This window comes from Antedon mediterranea, chromosome 9 (assembly GCF_964355755.1).
Source record: "Antedon mediterranea chromosome 9, ecAntMedi1.1, whole genome shotgun sequence".
Taxonomy (NCBI): domain Eukaryota; kingdom Metazoa; phylum Echinodermata; class Crinoidea; order Comatulida; family Antedonidae; genus Antedon; species Antedon mediterranea.
This window is the reverse complement of record NC_092678.1, coordinates 20,617,374-20,632,205: the sequence shown is the minus strand read 5'-3', so window position 1 is coordinate 20,632,205 and position 14,832 is coordinate 20,617,374. Positions and strand designations below refer to the sequence as shown.

The following is a 14,832-nucleotide window of genomic DNA, read 5'->3' as shown; positions in this document are numbered from 1 at the left end:
AATAAATCTTGACAGAACGAACAGAACGATTCTGATTGACACAGACTTGGTCAATCCACGTGGAGTTGAACTAGACAAAACTAACGGGTATATCTCTATCGCTATAGGCTACTATTAAAAGCTAAATATAAACGATTAAGTCATGATTTTGGTTAAGACTAGAAAAATAATTCAAATAAATATTTTGTGTGGTAAAGAACTAAATTATGTTCAATCCACTAACTACATTGGTTGTGTAATTAATAATAATAAAGATAATTTATATCAAAAGACAATATCAATTAGTATGCATCAGAGGTAATTTCTGTAGGCCTATGCAGGAGATTTAGCAAAAGCTTTATTGATGTTAGGATGTTATTGTTGAAGTGTTTTAGTATGTATTGTGTGGCATTGTGGTTTGACTTTAATGTGAATACTATATACAGATTTGTTACACCAATGCTTTCACAATGAGTCGCAGTGCTATTGCAATGTTTGTAGAGAAGCATGTTGATAAATCAATGTTTAGTTTTTAAAGATAAAAAATAGTAGCAATTACATTCTCGAAACGTCGATTTCTCAAAATGTATCCTGTCTTCTTAGGCCTATTTTGAATTACACTCGTATTATGTTAACTGTAACAAAGGTTTAACCGCACCCTTATACTTAGATACCTGTACTGGATTGACAGGATACCACAAAAAATAGAGCGAGCAAAGTTAAATGACTTGAGCACAAGAACGGCCATAGTAACAACTGGACATATAAGCACAAGCCGACTTGTTTTAGCAGTTCCCGGTAAGCCAACACTTTTCTATTCTACTGCAGTATGAAAGTAAACATAACAATAAGCATATCCTCCAGTCAAGTAATTAAATTTAACAATTGATTCCATACATTCTTTTTAAAGATGGAAAGATGTATTGGTATGATTTTAGAGATAAAGTGGTTGAGGAAGCTAACCTTGATGGAACTGGCATAAGAACGATCATAGGTCAAGTTACGCTCTCTGGTATTAACATTTATGGTAACTATCTGTACAGTCCGGATCATACCAATGGGATTTTATATCGAGTTAATAGAATAACGGGAATATTATCCGAAGAAAGTTTTGATAGTAGACTAAATGCTACGGGATTCGAGACATATTTTTTCAAAAGTAATTATTCTATTATTATTATTGCATGAAATTAAAACTTTCTATTTTGTTTGTTATCATTTATTTATCCTTCAGTCAAAGACTGGTCTCCCAGAGGGCCCAGTTAATGATCAGTGGTATTGATGTATTTGTACATTTACCTACGGTTTATATCCGAGAAGACTCATCCTACCACCAGAACCATGGAGTGAGTGAGCCTGGAACGTTATAGCTTAACCGCAGTTATTTTGTCTTCAATGAATCACTAAAATAAAGCATTAATTTCACTATTTAACGTAGCAATGTAATCAGGGAGTTGTAAAATAATTTTACAACTCCCTGATGTAACGGTGATTATATGTAACTTTACGACTCATTATAACAAATTGATGTATGACAACACCGGATGAGGTTTTTGTCCGGACAGGTCTTGAAAATATGTTGTTTCAGGTGAAATGTCTCAATAAAATCTTTCGAGTCGTTATTTCAATATTAGTGGAAGATTCTAGAACCACAAGACGGATCATTTAAGCCACAGATAGATATGTTGTAATGGGGGTAAACAATTTGAAAAACAATCCAGACTAAGATACAAATTCTGCAGGACCAAATTGTTAAACATTATTTTTCTAATTTTAGACCGTACGTCAAAAATAGAAGTCTGATCACCATTCTTGATCCCCTTTTCTCTATTTTTTTACTCCTGGCGGAGAATAATAATTATCATTTTTGGATAACTCAATAGAATCTTGATATGAGTTTAATGGAGCTATATATTTTCTGGATATTACAGGTGCTTGTTGAATTGTCAACTTCCCTAAATTTTATTCGAAAATATATAGCCCTTATATTTTACAAAAGTAAAAGCTAATTAATCAATAATATGTTTTTCTTTTTTTTTGTTGGCACATTTGCGACCTCTTCTGTAATGTTTATGTTATTTATTGTTTAGTGTGAACTGTTTAAAGACATGAACAATACAACTGCGGGATATATTTAGTTCTGATATTTCTATATATTTATATATTATAGAAAAGAAAAAATATAAAATGAATTTCATCTTCTATAACCGTTCTTGGTGTGTAACTTTGTTCTATTTTCAACTTTTTCTAAACCACTGAGTTTAAAATCATTAATAAACGTTTTTTTAAATTTTATAGTGTGTGTTTATTTTGTCTCAAATACTCATTTTCAGAGAAATATATGTTTCGTTACTGTAACATAGTTTTAATAGAGACACCACACGAAAGAAAAGTTATATTTGCTACAATACAAAATAATAATACTACTACTAATAATATTTTACTGTATTGTTTCTGGTTTAGCTCTCGATATGGATGCTAGCGCAAACGTAGAGGATTCGAAAACATACTATGGAAGTGGGGATGAAGTGAAAACGGACCTTATGGTTTATACAGCTTACGGTTTGAAATCTGGATCCGGCTTCAGTGTCACCATTACAGCTGAAAACATGGAGGTATATAACCTGAAAAGAACAATATTGAAATTTTGATTTCATCGTGTTGCTATTATTCTAAATCTTTATCGAGTACTTATATAACAATTACCGGAACATCGGCCTTTTATATTACTGACGAACAGTTAAACAGTAGGTGTGAATGCTACAGTGGTTTCGGTGCAATGGCGACTAGTCTATAGGCACGGTCTTTCATCGTGACGTCACGAGCATTGCCAATTCCTCTAACGGGATTTTCAAGTTTTTTATGTTTTGTTTTAATTTATGTGAATCTCGGGTATACGTTTCCGACACCAATTTGTATTACTTAGTACAATTTCAAAAATAACTAAATATCCGTTGGATGTAATAATACTAATAATGCAGTAAATTTCTTTTTCAGTTCGATTTGTCTACAGATCCTTTTAATTGGACTCTGACAGGAAACGGAGTTACCGACTCAACTGCCACGGTAAGATTCCTTGTGTGTGTGTGGGTGTGTGTGTTAGGTTTTTGTTATTGGAATATATATTGGAATATAAATTGGAATAATACATATTGGAATATTGGTATGTTCTGATCTAAATAGTATAACAGCACGACAAGGAAGCATTATTTTTTTTCCTATGAGGAAAAGAAATCATTTATAATGCATTACCTTTATTATTTTCTATTATAAAGAATTGCAAGAGAGCTGATCTACTTCCTAAATATACTAAACCTAACCCTCTAAATAATCTTTCTCCAGTGTAATAGGTTAAAGCCACTAGACCAAACATATATTTTTATTTTCCAGAGCGACTTCACAATCACCGCTGTATCCAGTTCTGAAGTGAAACTAACTTTTACTGATAATACATACTTTTCAACTGACATTCAATTCTTAGGAAACATCAACTCTACTGTCAATGGTATAAAAATATTATAAAAAAACTAAACTAGGGATACATGGTTTAAAAAACATGAAACCAGTCCAGTGAAATCAGCCGAATCGTTAAAAATATGTAGTGGGTTACTCCACAAATCTCATAAAATAGCTAACTTTTTCATCACGTGGAAATGGCAAAGTTATTAATATTGTGTTATTATGTCCACTACTCTTTAGAAGTGATCTCTTTACCAAACTTACCCTTATTTGGTATGTAGGCCTACCGAGGTTACGGGACCATGGCAAGAAACTAAATGCCTACGACCTATATGGTTTTTATCCATGCTTACAGTAACACAGCTGGCTCGTGTTTCAAAAAAATGAGTCTCACAATGAGAATACATCACCGCCACCTAACAAAAACAACACTAACCCTATTGTTAACAACAAATGACAAGATTGCACTAGGTTATTTGGTGTATTCATTTTCTGAAATTTAAACTATATTTGACCCATTTGACCTTTGACCCCAATTTATTAACACCATAACTTTAGCAAGGCCATATACATGCTATACGTGCTCAAGTTAGTGTTTACCGGTAAACCGACCAAACAATCGATCGACCGACCGACCGACCAACCGACCAACGTAGTGAGCTGTAGAGCCGCGTTGCACGCACGCGACTAAAAATGGGAGAGGTACCAATAACACTGACTAAGCGGGAAACAAAATCTGTTTAAAATAATGATAGAAAAAAGAAAGAAAGAAAAAACGACTGAAAAACATAACCGAGTCGGTCAAATCAGTTGTCCACTTATTGAACGGATTGTCTCAGTAATGGTAATACAATTTTCTTTTGCAGCCAATGTAAAGCCTGGAGCTGTTTTACGTGTAACTATTACTGCTGAAATCACCGAATCCAGTATTCTTACAGCAGAAGCGGCCATCGACGCAGTTTTCAGTAAACTACCGCATTTCGTGTTAAACATCACTGAGCAATCTGCAGATGGTAATGTTTATGTTAACGTTGGTCAAAAGGTGCATATGAACCTAATTGTTGAGTTTCCCAAAGGTACCGCTGATCCTACAATTGAAGTCACACTACCATACAACTTTACGACTAACAAGACAAGCGAGCAGTGGAGTATCAACAAGGTGTCCATTTCGTATGTCAGTGACTCCTTATATTGTACGTATTCGACAGAGTTCTGCTATTACGCTCCTCAAACGCAGTACATTGCTAACGATGATGATTTCGGCATTCTTAAAGACTGGTCGCGGACACAGTTTGACGGATTTATTGAAGTGAGCAACCCAGATGCTTCTAATAACATCTTAGCGATAGAAGTTGAAATTGTCCTAGACGATACAGACGCGGTGGTCAATGGATCAGAGCACTGGTTAGGACTTGGAATGCAGATTGGCGACGGAGCTCACATCTGGGTTGGAGAGGTACCAGTTCATACGCTGATTAATGAAGTCCCGAATCCTAAAATGTCGTTCAAGATATTATACGAAACTAATTCCTTTTATAAAGGGTAAGTTTAGTATCGGATACAAGCAATGTTCTTATTATTGTAGAATTGTATGAACGAAATAAGATAAATTAAAATGGTTATGACTGACACTAACGAACACTATCAGAAATAATTATATACCTCGTATTAATACCACAGTACTTTAATTAACAGTTGTAATAGATTTTGCGCATACATTCAGCACGCCGATGGTATTTACCATTATGCATTATTTAAATGGCAAACAATTCCATTCGTCGTATTTGATTGTTGTCAATCATTGTTCATGTTTGTAGATTTTTAAATGTAACCAACTTGTACAAAATCATTTGAAAATTAGATTGCGGCATTTGAAATTTGGATTTGAAGTTTAGGCCGTTTTCGATAATACTATATTTCGGTTGTTATTTTTAGTGATGATGTAATACTATTGATTAGTATTTGGCACGATGACGATTCAACGGGAAAAGCAATAGATGTAACTTTCACAATAATGACGTCAAAAAATGTGCGATATATTAACCTTGAATCAGAATACATCGAGCTGTTCCAGCCACCAGCGGTAAACCCAAGCATGCCTGGACCAACCCCTGTTCGATTTAATGTAAGTTATTCTAAAATAATGGTTGCAGTAACAGATTCAATTATGTGTAGGGCCCACAAGTTGCTTGGTTAAGGTTGGGAGAGTATTTTAACCTAGTATTCTAGATGTTTAACTACAGCGCTCACACATTTGAAAGATTAGGAAATGGGCGACGAATGGCCGATGACCTTCAGTAAAATGCCCAGAATACATTCATACCTATTGGTCAAGTGTGGTCTGTCTGAATTGTTTCACTCTTGTAGATTGCAGACTCTGTTAAAGTTTTAAATGACTTATGATATAAATGGACATGGGTTTTCTAAATGAAATCAAAGCAGGCGTAAAGGACAACATTTAATAACATTTTTATGAATTTTACAGCTTGGAACCATTCAAATTGCTGCAAAACCAATATTCCGTGTACGTCTAGGAATCGACAAAAACGGAAAAAGTGCTCCTGGTACTCATCGCTTTGTTGGCGTGGCTGATTTGTTGTGGTTCTCGACTGTTAATAGCGCTAAAGTTTTAGGTTCTACAAATCTTTTTCAATTTGAGTATACGGACAGACCAGATGTTGGAGGGGGCGGTAAGTGTAGAATTTATTTTTGAAAGAGCCTATAGGCAAGTGATATTGAGAACGGTTGGACACATGCTCTCAAGAGAAAGAGTAAATTGGTATTTTACGTCAGGTGTAAATGTACCATATAGGCCTACTTCAGTATCTGTAATAAAAAAAAACAATATCGCCCCATTGATGGGCACATACAATTCTACTTTCTACCTATTAAGATGACACTGTTTTACTTACTTTAAAGATTTATGTCGGTCGGGTTATTCACCTTATAAGGAAACATGTTACCAAGTGTTCAACCACACGCTAGAAACTTGGGATGCAGCAATGGCGGCCTGTGAAGCAGACAATGCGCAATTAGTCATGATCGAAGATACGTTTGAACAGCAATTTCTTCGCGTCCTCGTTCCAGTACTCTCTCCTTACAAATACTGGATTGGGCTGAAAGACGTTGGGGTGAGTATGGTTCATCATCTTCATATTTTTGAAGAATGGTAATTATAAATATAACTTAAAAAAACCGCCGCACTCTACCGTAATGAACTCTCCCGACTAACTTAATAAGATGACGTAACCAACCTGGCGATAGTTAAAAATATTAATTTAACTGTATGCGATATAATATACCGTACGTCTTATGGCTATTCCACCAACAATGTTCGTTTTCTAGAGTACTGATACTTTCATGTGGACAGATGGTTCATTAACATCTTATACAAAATGGCTACCAAACAGACCCGGAACAAGTGCAACTGAAGACTGCGGAGCTGCGGCTTTTGTAGATGTCTACGATACAAGGGATGTCAGTACTGATCTTGGTGACTGGGACATAATGGATTGCACCGCTGTCCTGCCAGCTATCTGCGAGTATTCTATGTTTCAAGGTAGTTTCTTGATTGCTTAAAGATATATTGTCACTCTAAAATAGGGTTCTATTAAAAAAAACCTTCAAGTTTCACTTTGTTGCCAGCCAATTGGTTTTTGGTTGAGTTTACCATTATTTTTTAAGTGATATCAAACTCCAAAATTGCCAATACAAAATGAATCATTTTTTAAATGTTTTTTGGGGACAATACATCTTTAATTAATATTCAATTAACTCAAGGGTCCAAATCTCGTCGCTTCAATATAATTTAAATTCTAATGTCAAAACAGAATCAAGCGTTATTCATTTGAATGATTGATTTATATTATAGTATTGCATATTTTGAATATACTAAATATCCTCAATAAATTCCTAAGTTATAGGCCTAGTATGAAAAATGGAACTGTATGTATGCACGAAGACTTTCATCAATTTTGAGAGGACATCTGATACTAGTTGTATATGACTGCCATTGTCTAAATACGCCATAGACAACTTGCCTCTTAGAAAAAAGTTTTCGGCAAGACTAAGTGAGGTTGCCGAATCTCATCCAGGCGTTACTAATAACAATTTTGTCTTCAGATGAACCCAACCCAACCCAAGAGCCCTACCCTGCAAAAGAACCTGTGATGAGATACAGCAAATGGACCAACGGCCAGACAAGCACCTGTCATTATGATGCAGGATCTAGCCAGTGCAATTCTTGCGTAGCTGGTGCTCATAAGTGTGAAAACGGGAAGCATAGTGTGTGCGTCAGTGATCCTAGTGACTGTCCAGTTTCAGGTAAATTTCGGGATTATGCTGAATATATTACGGGAAGATACGCCTCTTATGACTAATTAAAATACTACGTCAGCACATTATGCAACCAATAGAAAGCAAGATTGGATTAGAATCGTGCTTGTGATTGGTCAAATTTATTTTAATGTTAAGAGTTTACAAATAATAATTTAGTTTAAAATAATTCATCTAAAACAAACACTACTCGACTTAAAACAACTCAAATAAACAAGAAATAGTAAATGTCGAAGACGGACTTCAAACTTATTCCAACAACCCCAGATCATCTTCATGGTTTGGTTTCTGTCTGGGTTATTTTTTTTAAGCACCTGTGACCTCACAGCATGTCCACACACAATGATGAGTATTTGCATTATTTTAACAGATTATTACAACCGGGGTTTTGTCATTACAAAGAAATTGGACGATCCAGATAATGACGTCATTTTTGTTTGTAACCCTTCATTTGGACGTCTATCAGACAAGGTTGTTCCGTCTTGCTATATACAAGATAATCCACCAGATGGGAGATGGAAAGGTAAGGCAATGATGCAAGGTTACAAAATTACTCTATAGAACAGCATAGCATGGCTGTAGATTATCTCCTTAAAACAGTTCCTTCATCGATCCGTTTCGGATATATATCTTGGAAAAATAACTGCGCATGAGCGCCTTTCCAATTTGCTTTTATGAGTGCAACTTTAAAGTTAAAATGCTATATTTCTTAAAATACACCTCACTATTATCAATATTCTTCATTAGCTCTTCCAATAAATCTGCACAACGTCATTGGATCTGACCAACTCACAGGACATATCTATGGCATCCACATGGACATGCGCAGTTACATGCGCAGTAAAGATCATGGTGTAACGTGGGAGTTTATCAGTAAAGACGACTGGGACTCGTTGACAAAAAGTTTGCCGGACTTCAAGACGGCTGGGACTAGTGAGGACAACTGGATATGTAAGTTTTTCTTTTTGGTTCTCAACTCTAACTTCTCACAGTCATGTAATGTAGGTGTAACGGGTCTTTCACACCTGTTCCGGTACGGTTCCGATCCGAATCCGGGAAATCAAATCGAACGTCAACGTTTCGCTTCCACGACGCTCCACGCGGCTATGCACCAATCGATATGCGCGTAGCCGCGTGAAAACGACACACTGACGTTCGAAACGCAAGTTTGGTTGGCGTTTGATGCCAGAAGACCTTCGGATCGGCTTTTGAGTGTGTGTGAAAACAAAGGTTTGATAGTTACAAAAGGTGTTTTTAAAATATCAAGTTTAAGTCGATACCAACCATGCAATCAAATGACAAGGACAATTGTTATATATTTATTATATCAATATAATATTATTAATGTAATATTATTAACATCAATTTGTATTATCTTCAACAGATGACGACAGTGGCCTGAAGTACAATGGAGTATTGAAAATGAAACAAGACTGCTGCTAAATTTAAAATCATAAGCCATTATTCTTATTGTTCTGTTCTTTGCTAATGTAGTTTTAAAATGAAATCGAATGAAAACTTTTATTTACGGTATGTAGTAAGGTATTGGCATGCATTGTGTATTCAAAGATATTGAAACTACAAAACATTTGTATTTATATAAGACAGGACCACAATGCATAACAGGTTCTATAGCTCTCATTATGTCGGTCGGTTGGTCGGTCGGTAAACACTAACTCAAATTTGAACACGCGACTGGGCCAGCCTTGTAAAATGGTCTTGTTCTGTTACCTGATTGTGTAATCATGGATAGATGTTGTTAGATATAACATAAAATTAGGCCGAAGTTGATTAAAATGTAAATATTTTTATAGCACTTATATTTTTCGTAATTTAGGTACAAGCACTTATATTTTTAGTAATTTAGGTACAAGCAATTGTCTTTTATTATGTAAACGTATTATATAAGCTCTGTCTACACTATCAAACGAGTTTGACAAAAAAAAATGTCATGTGCCCAAATATGGTAGTGATATGACATCATCATGTCCATATATGGGCACATCAAATGTTTTTATCACACAAAGTTTGAGCTTTTTAACCTACTTCCATTCATTCAGTGAAACGGAACAGCGTGAATGTTTAGATTTAGTCGTGTAAAAATATAAAATTCATTAACAAATTTGTATCGATGGATTATGCTATTACATAGATTTATTAGATAGGTAGATACTAATGTTCTAGCCTATTTTAAAAACAGAAATATATGGGTACCAACAAACATTTTGCTGGTAATGACTTCAAAAAACATTGAAGAAAAATATAAAGAAAAGATTTAAGCCATGAAATAAATCCTAATTAACAAAAATAACAAAAGATGCAACCTCCCTATGCTGAGGAACCGGCCATCACCGCTTTGTTCGCCTGCAATTTAAGGCGCTTAAGCCCTGTCTACACTATCAAACTAGTTTGACAAAAAAAGTGTGATGTGCCCAAATATGGCAGTGATATGCCCGAATATGGTAGTGATATGTCCATATAAGGACACATCACATTTTTGTCACATAAAGATGTAGACGAGCCTGCTCTTAGATAGATAGATAGATTTGCAAATACTTGCTAACAACGTTACTACACTCAATAGGCCGATAATAGGACATCTGCGATTATGAAAGGGCTACTGGTAATGAGCACAATCGAAAAAATGCAAACTAAATTTGCATCTGTGAGTTACAATTAGCTCTTAATGTGCCATATAAGTGTGTGAATTATTCTGAAATAATCATAAGAATTAAGTTAATAAATGCATACACGGAAGCTCTTCAGAAGAAGAGAATGATCCAATGGTTAGAATAAATATACATTAGTATCTGAAACAGTCAAATCAATGAAAAATGCATTAATAATACAAATTTAATCTAAAAGTAAAATATATGTTATGATTAAAAATGATCACCTGGTTTTTAGATATAATATATTAATCGGTGGATAGATAACGTGTTATAGTCGTCAAGAAAAGTTATTACGTATTAAGCAAGCACTACAATAATGAAATTGCTATCAATTATAACAATAAAACGTTAATGATACAATAATGTTGCGTAATTATGTTTCTTTGCAATAATTGGTGTTTGACAGACACATTGAGAAATAAACTCTTCTGGTTGAAAAATGACTTTTCTTTGCGGAGGTTTCGATCCACGCCTACGCCGTGTTGTTGTCGAATAGAAAGCGTCATAAAAGTATACGAATAGGGTCATAGGTCATTGATACTTCGTTTGATGTTTAAAATAAATAGAATTACGAATTACCTATTGCAGTAATGATACGACCGTCACAAAGTCAACTTCACGTAGATTTATTTTTCATCTGTTGCTCTTGTTCACCATTGTCAGCTAATTATCCAGGTATGTGTATTGTGTAGGTATTCAGCAATTTAAAACATTTGATTAATTATTACATTTTCATGTTCTGTACATTCAAATCACGTGTTTCCCATTTATTGGTAATTTTTAAAGATGTTTTATGAATTATTATGGGTCTAATAACTTTTAGAGATTTGGCTGATAATAACATGTTTATTACTCTTTTTTATGATTAAAAAGTAGAGATGAGTTAAGCTCTGTCTACACTATCAAACGACAAAAAGTGTGACGTATATATCACTACCCATATGTGTGCATATCACTACCATATTTGGACATATTATCACCGTATTTGGGCACATCACACTTTGTTTGTCCAACTAGTTTGATAGTGTAGATAGAGTCTAAAGCTTGCCATGATTAAAAAGTAGAGATGAGTTAAGCTCTGACGTATATATCACTACCCATATGTGGGCATATCATCACTGTATTTGAGCACATCACACTTTTTTTGTCCAACTAGTTTGATAGTGTAGACAGAGTCTAAAGCTTGCTTGTTTTAAAATGTTTTATGAATTGTTATAGATATAATGACTTTAGAAATTTGGCTGATAATAGAATAGTTATTACTTTTTTTTCATGAGTAAAAAGTAGAGATAAGTTATCAAACTTTATGTGACAAAAAGTGTGATGTTCCCATAATTATAGACACGATGATCATCACAACCATAGTTGGGCACATCACACTAGTTTGATAGTGTAGACAGAGCTTAAAGATTGTTTGTTTTGTTTTAAGTTGTATAGCGACTGTAGTTTGATAAAATCTTTCCTGAATCATCAGTATGGAGATTGTGAATCCCACGTGTATGATCACGTTTATGACGCTCATGACATCGTCCGTTGGTGAGTACCGTACATATCATTTATCATTTAAACAAACATTAATTATTTTTTTTTTTCATCATTATTGGCTGATTTTAAAATATCATGCATGAAAAAAGCAAAAAAAAAAAAAAAAAATAGGAAAATTTGGTAATTCAAACAAAAAATCCATATCAGTAAACGGTAAATAAAAAGAGAAAATTAAAATTCTAGAACAAAATGTACTGTAAAGATTTTAAATGTTAACATTAATAGTGTTTTTAAAATTGGGTTTTTGCATTTAAGTTTTATCTTATCATAAATTCAATAGCTGCGCACGTGTTTTTCCTAGTACCAGTTTCCTATTTCAAATATTATTTATTCGTTATTTCCTAAGCTCTAAGTATGACTAATATAATGAATGGGTACATTTCTCTCAAGCTTTAAACATTAATTAATAAGAGGTTGTTCATTGTAATACTGTATAATATTCACAATATCTCCTTACAAAAATCAGGAAATTAATTGTAAGCATTCCTTTCATCTTAAAACTCTTGTCTTGCGCCCTCTATAAAGCAGTTATTGTCCGTATTGTACATTGTTTTTTTAAGGCATAAACGTTCAAACAAACACAAAAATTTAGAAAAACTAACTCAATCCTCAATTTTGTTTTTCTTCTAATAATTATGTTTACCCCCGCCTGCGTGAAATCAGACCGGTTGCTTCGCCGTTTCCCACTTGTGATTACGTAATACAGCACTTTGCGCAATATGCTGCTGCGATGCGTTTTGTCGCACACTTTAGTTATTAATACAGGTTTTTTTTTTATTCTATTATTGAATTTTCATTTAATCAAATCAGATATTTAATCTTGCTCGATTTTATGTTATCAATGATTGAAAGGGCATTTTCTTACGTTGCGTAGATTGCGTTACATTGCGTCGCTAGTGAGAACCAAGCTTAAGTCTTAATATGAGGCTTAGGAAGTGGAGTTGAAATATTCGTGAGTTGCAACACTGGCACTAGGTCCGGATTGAACCTCGGACCTTAGGATTAAAAAGCAAGCACGTTAACCATCAAGCTCCACTAAACATTTTTCTAAGTATCGTCGATCGTTATCCTCCTCGTATAAACGGGTCTTAAAGCGTGGTTCCCACTAGAATGCAACGCAGTGACGTATTGACGCAAAGTGCTGTATTGCGTAATCACAATTGTGAACCGACGACGCAATAGTGCTGCAAAATTGCAGGTTTGATTTCACGAAGGCGGGTGAAAACACAATTATTGGAAGGGCATTTTCTTACGTTGCGTAGGTTTCGATACGTCGCGTCGCCAGTGGGAACCAAGCTTAAGGGTAAACAGGGATGGGGAGATTAACCATTGTGTTACTCGCTATAGAACGAACTTCAATTAAATTCATAGGCACATTTTATAGCCTTATCGTGAATAACCACGCCAGAAAAAACATTAACACAACGTGTAGGTAATTATATGTACATTAATAAGCAAACCGAGGTATCGATCTGCTCATTTTATAAGCTTTTACAGAATAATTGTAACCGTGGTAACTGCCACTAGTTGGATAATTTAATTACTGTACTAAGTAACGAGAAAGAACACAGTGTATTGTAAAATAGGTACTAAAGCAACGAGACAATCATTATCTACGTATAAAAAATGTCTAATTACTTATTGGAACTGAAGAAACTGAAACCGAATTTGTTTCTGATGGGATGGATGGCTGTTAGGTCTAAATAAACGCAATTTGGTAAAAATATTGGGGTTGTTTTATTTTAAAACATGTTTTTCGGAACAAATTTTGTTAAATATACCATTTAAATTGTCACACAGGCCAAGTAAGTCTAATTAGTGACCACAATTGGATTAGTGAAAAAATACTTAAAAACTGACAAAACTATAATAGACCTACCGTAGGCAATTAGTCATGTTTTTGGTTAATTTTTCCTGTTTATTCTATCTTTTTAAAAGTGAAATTATTATTTGTGTTCGTTTTTTCCCAAGAAAATGAATGACTTAAAACTGCACAATTGCTTACTCTGCAAATTGTGATTTATTACCCTGAAGCCTTGTCTACACTATCAAACTTTATGTGACAAAAAAATGTGATATGCCCATATATGGACATGACGATGTCATATTACTACCATATTTGAGCACATCACACTTATTTTGTCAAACTAGTTTGATAGCGTACACAGAGCTTTAGACCTACTTGTTCATATAATTATGCAGTTATTTTTCTTTAACAATTTATGTGCGTGCTAAAGACACACTAAAACTCAGTCTGCACTATCAAAGTAGTTCGACAAAAAAAGTGTGATGTGCCCAAATATGGTAGTGATTTGCTTAAATATGGTAGTGATATGACATCATGTCCAAATATGGGCATATATTCTAGTTGATGATGAATGTTCATTCAATCTTTCCTTTTATTTCAGAAAGCAAGATCAAACAAGAACTGAATGGTGAGAATAGGTCATTTGATTTCGTCTCCGAAAAAATATTACAGTTTTATTTTGCCTTATTCCAAAATACCATTCGCAATTAGTGTGGCGCAATTTAAGATATATAAATTGATTGATTGATTGATTGATTGCCAAATCAGTATCAAGTATTGTTATTATTTCTGTATAAATTGAACTTTAACTTAAAAGAAAAAAAAATTTGCTCTCGCATTCTGACAGTAAATAATAATAATAATAAGATTTTTATAGCGCACATACCAATCGAGAGTGCTCAAGGCGCATTTAAAATAAAAAACAAATCATACAAGTTCCTGACAAATAAAATGCAATTTCTTTGGTTCTCGTTCTGTCGCGGTCCCGGACCCCTACCTAGGTGACCAAACAAAGGAACTGGATACACAAAAAAT

General features: G+C 34.3%; 1 protein-coding gene and 1 long non-coding RNA gene across 2 annotated transcripts; both read left to right on the top strand.

The window, feature by feature from the left end:
- The first annotated feature begins 1,014 nt into the window (after positions 1–1,014).
- LOC140058751 (uncharacterized) lies at positions 1,015–3,017 on the top strand. Its single transcript, XR_011847054.1, has 3 exons — positions 1,015–1,138; positions 2,443–2,594; positions 2,977–3,017. It is a non-coding gene; the product is annotated as an uncharacterized lncRNA (long non-coding RNA).
- A 1,845-nt stretch (positions 3,018–4,862) lies between these two features.
- LOC140058509 (uncharacterized) lies at positions 4,863–6,222 on the top strand. Its single transcript, XM_072104146.1, has 3 exons — positions 4,863–4,980; positions 5,374–5,563; positions 5,924–6,222. Exons 1-3 carry the CDS (start codon positions 4,937–4,939, stop codon positions 6,149–6,151), a joined length of 462 nt encoding a protein of 153 aa, XP_071960247.1. The 5' UTR covers positions 4,863–4,936; the 3' UTR covers positions 6,152–6,222.
- The last annotated feature ends 8,610 nt before the right edge of the window (positions 6,223–14,832 follow it).

Excerpts from the sequence above, each read along its gene's own strand:
- LOC140058509 (XM_072104146.1), top strand. The coding sequence starts at position 4,937 with ATGTCGTTCAAGATATTATACGAAACTAATTCCTTTTATAAAGG. Across the intron at positions 4,981-5,373 it reads ACTAATTCCTTTTATAAAGG|TGATGATGTAATACTATTGA; the intron begins GTAAGTTTAGTA and ends TGTTATTTTTAG. Across the intron at positions 5,564-5,923 it reads CAACCCCTGTTCGATTTAAT|CTTGGAACCATTCAAATTGC; the intron begins GTAAGTTATTCT and ends TGAATTTTACAG.